Here is a 10334-nt window from a genome sequence, read left to right on the forward strand (position 1 = left end):
AAAAATAATATTATCATTCACAATTCATTGAAAAAACTACATTACAAAACACATATTAACCAATACATCATATTGTTATTAACTATACTAACCAATCCACAAAAACACAACTTATATTAACTAATCCCCAAAGAATCCAACGCCAAAAGTAAGCAACTTTAAACCTATCAACCTATTATGAAAAATTATAAAGACAATCAACAATGTAATCATCGAGGTTAAAATCGTATCGAAGTATTCAACCTTACTTTTTTTTGTTTTTTTTAGTAACCGAAAGAAAAAGCAAGATAATAACTTTTCAAACTGGAAATACAATTATTTGAAAACCAAAAGTAAGTAAAGACAAAATAAAAGCAAGATGAAACAAATTATAAAATAGAATGAGCTAAAATTATATAATAAAGAAAAAGAAAAACTACATGAAAAGGAAAAATGCAAAATAAAAAGTAAACACAAAATAAAGGAGTCCAATTTTCCTGTTTTCAATTTCCATGTGCCCTCCCTCTCCTTTATCTAATTTTACATCACCACACATGCATTGCACTCTAGTTATCAAAAGTCGATATTTGAGACCTCCTGACTTGAGTATGTATCTTTACAACGTAAGTATTTATCATTACCCTTATGAATACATATATTGTATAGAGGGAGCATGTGTCTTTACATAGTGTGAAAGTTCATAGTGGGTTCCTCTTTACAAAGTTACCATAAATTAATAAAAAGTTAGATACATGACTTTTATGGTAAGATTAGCATGACTCATATCATATTCATTATTTTCTAATTACTATGACTTAAGTCATTCAATTTAACACAATGCATACTTAATAAACAAATGAACCAAAAGGTGATCATAACTTCTCAACATTGTAACAAGGAAGGGAAAAAAGGGTGTTGTGTTAACTTCATTTCTCTCATGTCAACATAATTAGTTTTTCTTCAATGAGAAATTGGAGAGTTTGAGAGTGGTGGGGCATATTGGAACATTAGAGCTCAAACTGAGTAATATTTCATCTCTCTCTGCTTGGTGTAATATTCTATGAGGATTGAGATAGGTTCAAAGTGCATCGTTGTCTCATGGGCCCCGTTTGAGCTCATAGTTTGGTATGTTTTGATCTCGATACTGATCATGATTTGGTTTGGTTCGAGGAACTCTTGTTTTGATTCAGAATTTGATTGTATTGTTACTTAAGTGTTCAATGCAATATAGTTTATCTTTAAAAAAAGAGAGAAAAAATAACTGGACTATTTTAGTTAGTTGAGTGGGATATTGGAGAAAGCTTAGAGTCACACAAAAGTTTTCTACATGACATGACATTTGTCTGGGTGTCTTTGTTTTGTACAAAAGTTTTCTACATGACATGACACATTTCATGGCCGTGGACCCACTTCTAGGTTTACACTTCTGAACTGAATTCTATACGGAGACAAATTTCTTTATTTTACAATATAAATATTTTTGTAAAATAAAAGTAAATTTGGGTTTCTAAAATAAATCCTATTTATTTTCCAATTGAAATTTTTTGCACACATTTTATTATTGTTTCTTATAAGTTACAATTTACAAATATCGATATACGATTTTCCCATGTATTCCCATTTCCATTGCCTGCCCCATAGGAAATCAGTCTCCACCAGTGGTGATGTTATAAGAATAAGTTTAGGATTCGTAGGGAATAAAGAAAAACACCAAATCATCAAATTTTTTTTTTGCCCTAGGAAACACTGTCTACCTTTTAATCAAAATCGGTGATTTTTTTATTTATTTTTATTTATTCTATTTTCCCTTTCTTCTTCTTTATAAAAAAAAAAGTGTAAGTGGTGAAGTTGGAGTTATGAATTTATAACCTATGGATAGAACCAAGTATTTCTACCATATATAAATTTATGGGTAATTAATCCACTTGTATTATCACAAGTTATATCACATAATAGTATTCCAATATTATAAGATAATGGCTCTAACCTTAGGATGAGAAACGCCACAAATGTCTTTCAATTAAAAAGTAATTAAAAAAAAAAAGTAAATTTATTGAAACCAAACAAACCAAGAGGCAGCCCAAAAAATGTACAAGCAACCAGCTCAAAGCTGAAAAAGTGAGAAACAATATAAAAGTCCAACAAACCTAACCAAAGCTGAAAACTGAAAACAAGAGTAGACCTAGCTGATGCAAAAGCCAATACCTTGCTCATCATTAGGTAAAAATCAAAGAGTGAATTAATCCGAAAATTAAACACAGCATTGCTACAAACGTCATCCCCAGGAAGGATAACAAGATGAGTGCATGGATGCTGCTTAGTCTTTGCCCTATTGTCATTCTTTTTCTTCTAGGAGCAAGTGCTTCTCGACGAGCATACATGGTTAATTTTCTCTGATATGAACAAATAATTTTTATTCACTAATTATGATTGAACAAACAACCAGCTCTCATGTTATTTATAAGCTAGTAAGATGGCTATGATAATCGGAATCCTTTTAGGAAAAGATTAAGAAATTGAAGTTCATCAAATTAGGATTTGCTGGCTAATACTTGAATAACAAGGAATCGAATCCTTTTTGTACTTTGTTTTCCACTTTCTCTTACATCCCTTGTTGCTTATGTTCAATTACTTGAGTGAATAAAATTGAATCCTTGTGCATCTTCATTACAGGTCCTTCGTCACCTTGGTCGTGTAAGCGAGACATGGATTGGGCCTCATCGAGTGATCATTCTTTTAAAACGTCATTGACAGCGCTTGCTTTATCAAAGAACTCGTTACATTGCATCCAAGTTAATTCTGGCCTAACAATGCGGAACCTGTGAAATGGCAAGAAGCCGATGAGCTTTTAAACTTATTTTTGATAGTTATGAAAATGTTGGCTATTGGAGCTTTTTGTGAAGGAATGTCTTTCCTTGATATTGACATTACCATCAATATTTTTTATTCTTGATCTCATGCTATATACAACAGTGAAGGAAAGGTCTGACCCTTATCAATAATTGTACAAAAATTGATGAAGCGACAATAATGCTATACACTAGGTCATGTTTGGTGACTGGGATTGGATTGAATTATAAGGTAGAATTGAATTGCAATGGATTACATTGGATTGAAAATGATAACACTGATTCAATGATCTGTTTGGTACTACACATGATTAAGGGGTTGGATTAATTGAAATGTACTATTACATGGCTTATAGTAGGATTAGATATAATTCAATCCAACTTAATCTCCACCTTTTGGTAGGATTCATAATCCTACTACATTTGGCTTTAGTAGGATTCGACATAATCCAATCCATGTTGTTTTTAGGCCACCACATAGTTGACTAGGATTATGAATCCTATCAAACTACATAATCCAACTCACTAAATGGGCCCCTAGAATATTCATACATTTTCAGCTTACGGTTGATTTGCTCATTTCAAAAAAGTGTGTATTTCTACCTTAAATTTTTTTAATTAATTTGTGATCATAGAAGGTTTTAACTTCAAAATATAATTATCCATCTTGTATACAAAATTCTATAAAATATCCTTATTAGTTAATAAAAAGGAAGAAGTGAGAATAAATTATTATTAAATAAGGATAAAATAGCGAACTAACAATCTTTCATAATAATTCATAGTGCTACACAGGAAAAGTACTTGAGTTTTATGGTAAGATTAGCATGACTCATACCATATATATTGTTTTCTAATGACTGACTTATAGTCATTCAATTTATCAAAGGTGATCATAACTTCTCAATATTGTACAATAAGGAGGGGAAAAAAGGTGTCGTTTTAACTTCATTTCTCTTGTATCGACACATAATTAGTTCACCAAGGGAGGTCTGAATTCATCTCTGCTTGGTGTAATATATGAAAATTGCATGGAGATCTTTTCATGGTTCCAAAGTGCATCGCTGTCTCATGTGCCCCGTACTTGCAATAACTCATAGTTTGGTATGTTTTTTGATCTCGATACTAATCATGATTAGGTTTGGTATATGCAACGTCCCGTTTAGATTTAGAATTTTTTTGTTTCAGGATTGTATGGTTGCGTAAGTTTGTTCAATATGCGACTGAGAAACCTTAGCTGCACTCTGATTCCCTTGTTCCTTGCTGACAACCAACCGTGAGGAAGTTAAGGGGGGGAGGTGGCCACTGCCCCTCATCCCCTTTGCCCATCTTACCCTTCCTCTCCTCATCTTCCCTTCTTTTTCTCCCATATTTTCCTTTCCTGTTATCTCCTCTTCTCCTCCTCAGACAGTCTAGATCTGTTTGGATCAAGGTCTGTTTGTCTGTTTGTTTTGTTTGGTTGTTTTTGCAATGTTCTAGGTGATTGGTGTTGTCTTTGTATCGGCATCGGCGACAGTAGTGACGCTGGATTGTGTCTTTCCTTGGGAGGGTTGTGATACCTGGTGGCTAATGTTTTGTCTTTGTTTTAACGGCGGCGGCAGCAGTGACACTGGTGGTTGTTGTTGGGATATGGTGCTCTTCTTTACTCTGCGCTGATCGAAGAACTATGCTTGGTCATATGAGGTTTTCTTTGTCAGGTTTCGAGTTGAAGTGGAGAACTTCTCATGCGTCTTTTTACTGTTGTTTATGTGTTCGTCCTCTGTGTTCTCTCTTGGTTTCTGCTATAGTATGACTTACAGTTTGTATGGGTGTCAAAGGACTATGATTTTGCTCATAGAAGGCTTCTTTTAACAATTGGGATGTTCTGCGGTCCTTTCCTATGTGTTTACTATTTGGGATTTCTACGGTCCTCTCATGTGGGTCTACTTTGTTGGTCTCTAGTTGTGGTTCTCGTCGGAGGTCTTTGTGTTAGGTTTTGGTTTTGACTTGTTCTTTTATTGTAATGGTCCAAAGTGACCTGAATTGGATTCTCCTGTTAGTCCATGACGTGTGTGGTACTCTTTCCTCCCCTGAGATTTGTCCCATGAGGTTGTCCTAGGAAGGTTTTAATGAAGCCACTGTATCATGTCGCTCTTTGTACGTCTGTGGTTTTATAAATAAATTCCCCTTCTAAATATGCAATATAGTTTATTTAAATAAAAAAATAATGTAATGTTGGAGCAATTTTAGAATTGGGTGGTACTGGATAAAGCTAAAGTAGCTCAAATTTGAACAGAGTCAAAAGTTGCCTTATGTATGCGGTTTTTCTTGGGTATGCGTAAGCACTAAGGGCTCATTTGGTATGTCAGACTATACAGACTAATGTCAATCAAATAGTATTAATTTGTTCTAAAAAGTACTGACCGTTTATAACTGTCGAATTCAATTGAAATATTGAATTCAAGGGCTTTGAGTTGCTGACCTGATCACAAATTACCCATTAAAGTATTAGTAAAATATTCAAAAACTAGTAAATTACGAGTTTGAGCACAAAATATCAACCGGAAACCACTAAACATGGGAAGAAATTAGCAAAAGAAAGGTGATGCTCAATTTAAACGCATTTGTTCTTTTCTCTTTGTTTTTTAAAACTGGAAGTATTGAGTAATGGAATTATATTATAGCAAATTCAAATGCTGAATTTGATGATGATTTATCTGGTTGTAATGATTTGTGAAAGTATAAAGTGGAAAATGAAAGTTGAAAGGTATAAAGTGAAAGCACTCCTTTTCTATTAATTGTTGCCGTTTGGTTTTTGTAGTGTTGTTTTGTTTATATAAAGTTGGTTTATATAGTATTAAAGGAAAGACAACTAAAGCATGTGGAACAAAATGTGATGGGAATAAATTATAAGACATGGAAAGAAAAAGAGATGGGTCTTAATCAGGATGTAGACAACTTCACGTGGCCATGGAATATTCCTATAGTCTTGATGGGTGTAGGAGTGCAGATGATTATTGTTAATGTTATTATCCACCCTCAAGCTAATATGCGGGTTGAGCTTAATTAGCTTGACACTCCACTCTTTGAACTTGTGCTTTGGAAGAGATTTAGTAAAGATATCTGTAAATTGTTGGTGAGAGGACATGTGAGCAATATCAATGGCCTTTGATTTGACAGCTTTGCAAAACCCAAGAGGAGGTGTCATACAGCAGTGTAGCTCAGAAGTTCGAGTGTCGTATCCATAGAAAGCGGTGTAAAAAAAATAACAGAGCTGAAATAGAACAATTAAGATAAAGAAGTAGATTTAAGCAAGATTTAATTTAAAGAAAATTTAATTGATTAAAACACTAAGACATTGGGATTCCACTTTTAACATAATCATGCTATTCTTTCCCATTCTTTATTTTTCTTTCTAGTGCTGGCAGCACCCTTCATGCTTTTTGTTTTCTTTATATCAATGCCATTATCACTTCTTCATTTGATAAATCTTTCTTTGGCACACTTCATCTACTCATTGGTTAATTGGAACTTCAATATGCAATTGAATTGGAGCATCTTGCGAGTACCCTTTTGCCCGGGAAAGACAGTTAACAGAGAGAAGTTATGTTGGAAGCAAAACATAAGTTTCTAATTGGTGAGTTTGCAAAGAAGGGTGCCCTAGAAATTTTGAAATTATGTGGCCTACTTCCATTAGTTTATACTTTATAGTTATTAATTTGCTAGTTTCAACATATCTATAGCAGATATTGAAAAAATGGAAATTTCACAATAAATCAATATGAGAGTTCAATTATTTCTTCTTCTTTTTTTTTTTTTTTTTTTTTTTTTTCCGTGCGAACGTCTGCCTTGGATCTACCCTATTCTCTCGAGTGCTACATGTGTATTTTACCGAGTCTTTAATATGTGTACGGAAAATGGAAGTTTTATTGAAAGACACGTACATACGTGTATAATACAAGTATTAAATGGGAAAATACTAAATTCTTTATACGGGTAATAACTCTAGAAATGTAAAAAATCAAAAAGGGACTATGGAGACTTGAGTAATGGCCTAATAGTAATGGATAATGCTCTAAACGAAAATAAGGGAAAGAAAATTATTAAAAAAAAAGGACCCCAATATAGCCGAGCGGCAATACTCTTTAAATATATTACATTTAACCGTATAGCCTCGTAGCCATACTATTTATTAAAAAAATAAAGAAAAAAAAGACCCCAGTATAGCTGTGAGGCTGTACTATTTATTAAATTAAATTTTAAAAAAAGGACCCGCCTCATTACACTAGGTGGCTGATTTTTTTAATTTATTTTTTAGCCGCCACAGTTGAACTCTTTCTTTCAGTCATGTCTACCGTGAAGCGCACTTTACGGCGTATGCCGTTGCTAACTTGGGCCATGGGCTGAATCCTTCTAAGCTGTGGGAGACGAGGCTGTCTTTGAATTGTTTTGTTCCTTTCTTTTTCGACCTATTTGGGCCTGCGTGCCGGCATGGTTTCTGCTTGTAATTTTCCTTTTTCAGTATTTAAAAAAAAAAACCAATTATAAAAAGAAAAAAGGAAAAAAAAGAGACGATCCCAACATATATTTAAAGAGTGTAGCCGATTGGCTATACTATTTATTAAAATAAAAATAAAAAAAGGGACCCCTGTATAGCCGGCCGGCTAGCTATACTATTTAAATATATTATATTTAAACGTATAGCCGTGCGGCTGTACTATTTATTTATTTTTTTTAAAAAGAGTACCCGCCGAGCCCCTAGGGATTGATACTCGTTTCATAGGCATGCCATAATTTTGAATAGATACTCGTCTCTTTTGTTTGTTCATTTAAGCTTATGTGTAACATACAAAAAGTTGAAGTTATATTTCTTCATGTAGTGTTGTTAATATGTGCTGCATGACATTCCTTTGTTGTTTTCTTGACTTTGAAGTTGCTATCAAGAGGCTTTTTACGCTTTCAAGGAATTTGTGACATAACAATTTCTAAGTCTGCATTCTATCAAAAGTTTTTCTCATTGGATCAGCTCTTAACTTGTAACTTTCTTGGTTGACTTGTCTCACATAAGATCGAAGTTCTTAGTTATGATGACAGTATGGAGCTGTGCTTCTTTCGGGCATGATTTCGGAAGCCTTTTATCCAGCTATTGATGATGGTTTCTATACTATGATTGGAGAAGGATCAGGAGCAAGTTACAACATTAATGTCCCTAGGAAAATGGTCTGTGTTGGGATGCAGACTATTTTGCAGTTTGGGACCATATTTTGGTTCCTGAAATTGCAGCCAATAACACACCCTCCCTTCCCCAAAAAAAAGGTCAATTCCAGAAAAACATGCTCTCCAAAACCAGATAATTTATGCATAAAACTCCACAGAAACTAAAGTATATTTCTCATAAATAAGAACACCTACGATATTTACCTTCAGAAAGTAAGATGTCAGCAATTTCATATTAACTGATTATGTACTATCATCTTCAAATATCAGCATCTATTTATATCATTTGGAATAATGAGGTCATCATATTTTGTTTGGCCTGGGTGATCATTATAGTTTATAATCGTCATAAACTACCATTTTCTTATAGGATAAACAACCAGTGATCTATAACAAATATCCAAAAAGCAATTCATGCACAAGAACCAATTGATCATCATATAAATTCCCAAAGAAGAAAAGGCTTGTAGCTCACAGGTTAAGTAGCTTAGATGGTGCGGGACGTAATACAGTTAATGCCTCTTTCCACTGCCACTGGCGTTCAGATAACGAAAGAAGATGCTGCAACATTGACAACTGCCATTCCCACTCTTCAAATGTTTAGCAATACCAAAATGCAATCCATTTAGCAGTTGCTAAATCTCTAGCATCAGAACATGAATGATAAATAATTTGTTTTGCATGCATTTTTCGGTGATTATATTTTACACAAAACAACTTTCAAAGACAACAGGCAACATATTTGTTGAAATATAATCCTCCTGCAGATTTCTTAGAGCTGAAGTCATCCTTTATTTTTTCTGTTTTCTGCTAAGTCTATGTAAATGATGTAATGAGAACCATTAGATCATAGTTTAGGTGGATTCTCTAGTTTAGATTTGGTATGACGTGTGTAATCATCTAATAGGGTGACAACTGTAATTCTGTTAGAGAGAATCACATTTCTCTCTCCGTCAATCACACTATGTGAGCTGCAGGATTTGCTGAATTCAATAGAACAGTGCATTACTACTTTCTCTTCATTCTCTCTAGCTAAAATGCTCTAGAAGAGTACCTCTTCCTAATCTGGAAAATAAAGATATAAACTCAGAGTTCTAACATGGCCTCAGAGCCAGGTTTGATTGTTTATTGGGCGTGAATCTGTGAGAATCGTGCTGGTGCTTGGCTGAGCTGACGTTGAGCTCACTCAAACCTTCACGAAGCCTGTCTAGCTGCGTCTGATGTCTAACATGGCAGGATCAAGCTCCTCTGAGCTTCGTACACCAGTGTTCAATGGAGAAAACTATGAGTTTTGGAGCATTCGATTGAAGACCATTCTGAAATCTCATGGACTGTGGGATTTGGTTGAAAATGGCTTTGATGCTTCAGATCCAACGAAGGAAAAAGGAAAGGAAGAAGGATCTAAAGCTGCTGAAGAAGAGAAGTCTATAACGGCTGAGACTTTGATGAAAGATGCTCGTGCACTTGGACTGATCCAAGGTGCAGTCTCAGACCAAAATTTTCCCAGAATAGTGAATGAAGAAACCTCAAAAGGTGCATGGGATATTCTGAAGCAGGAGTTTAGAGGTGATAAACAGGTAAGAAGTGTGAAGCTACAAGGCCTACGTAGAGAGTTTGAATACACTCGTATGAAGGATAGTGAGTCATTCTCTGTTTATGTTGCTAAACTGTTTGATCTAATTAATCAAATGAAAAGTTATGGTGAAGAGTTACCTAGAGAAAGAGTTGTGCAGAAATTGCTTATTAGCTTGCCTAGATCTTATGATTCTATATGTTCTGTGATTGAGCATTCAAAGGATCTTGACACTCTTGAAATTCAAGAAGTGGTTGCATCTCTCAAGAACTTTGAGCTCAGATTAGATAGGCACAATGAAAATTCCACAGAAAAGGCTTTCACTAGTCTGAACGTTGAGAGTAAAAGCTCTAAGAATGGAAGTTCTTCTGGAGGTAACAAGTCTCAGAAGAACTGGAAGGAAAATGGGAAGAATTGGAATAACAAGTCCAATTCAAATACCAAACCAAATGCATCAAATGATGGAACTAAAACACCCTGCAAGCACTGTGAAAAACTGCACTATGGCAAGTGCTGGTTTGAAGGAAAACCAAAATGCAGAGGATGTGGAAAGTTTGGTCACATGGTTAGAAATTGCCATGACAATCAATCTGTGCAGAAGGTGAACTATGCCAATCAGGTTGAAGAAACTGGAACATTGTTTTATGCATGCAATGCTGTGACAGATGTGAAAATGAGCAACTCTTGGTATGTGGACAGTGGTTGTAGCAACCATATGACTGGAGATGAAAGGCTAC

The 10334-nt window shown here is 34.6% G+C and overlaps 1 protein-coding gene across 1 annotated transcript in view; it reads left to right on the forward strand.

Moving 5' to 3' along the window:
• The first annotated feature begins 9253 nt into the window (after window positions 1-9253).
• The window catches only part of LOC117618242, a 1434-nt gene continuing 353 nt past the window's right edge, over window positions 9254-10334 (forward strand). Inside the window, exon 1 of the mRNA XM_034347842.1 lies at window positions 9254-10284. Within this exon, the coding sequence (XP_034203733.1) occupies window positions 9254-10284 (1031 nt within the window). The remainder of the gene's footprint in view (window positions 10285-10334) is intronic.

Source organism: Prunus dulcis, chromosome 2 (assembly GCF_902201215.1).
Source record: "Prunus dulcis chromosome 2, ALMONDv2, whole genome shotgun sequence".
Taxonomy (NCBI): domain Eukaryota; kingdom Viridiplantae; phylum Streptophyta; class Magnoliopsida; order Rosales; family Rosaceae; genus Prunus; species Prunus dulcis.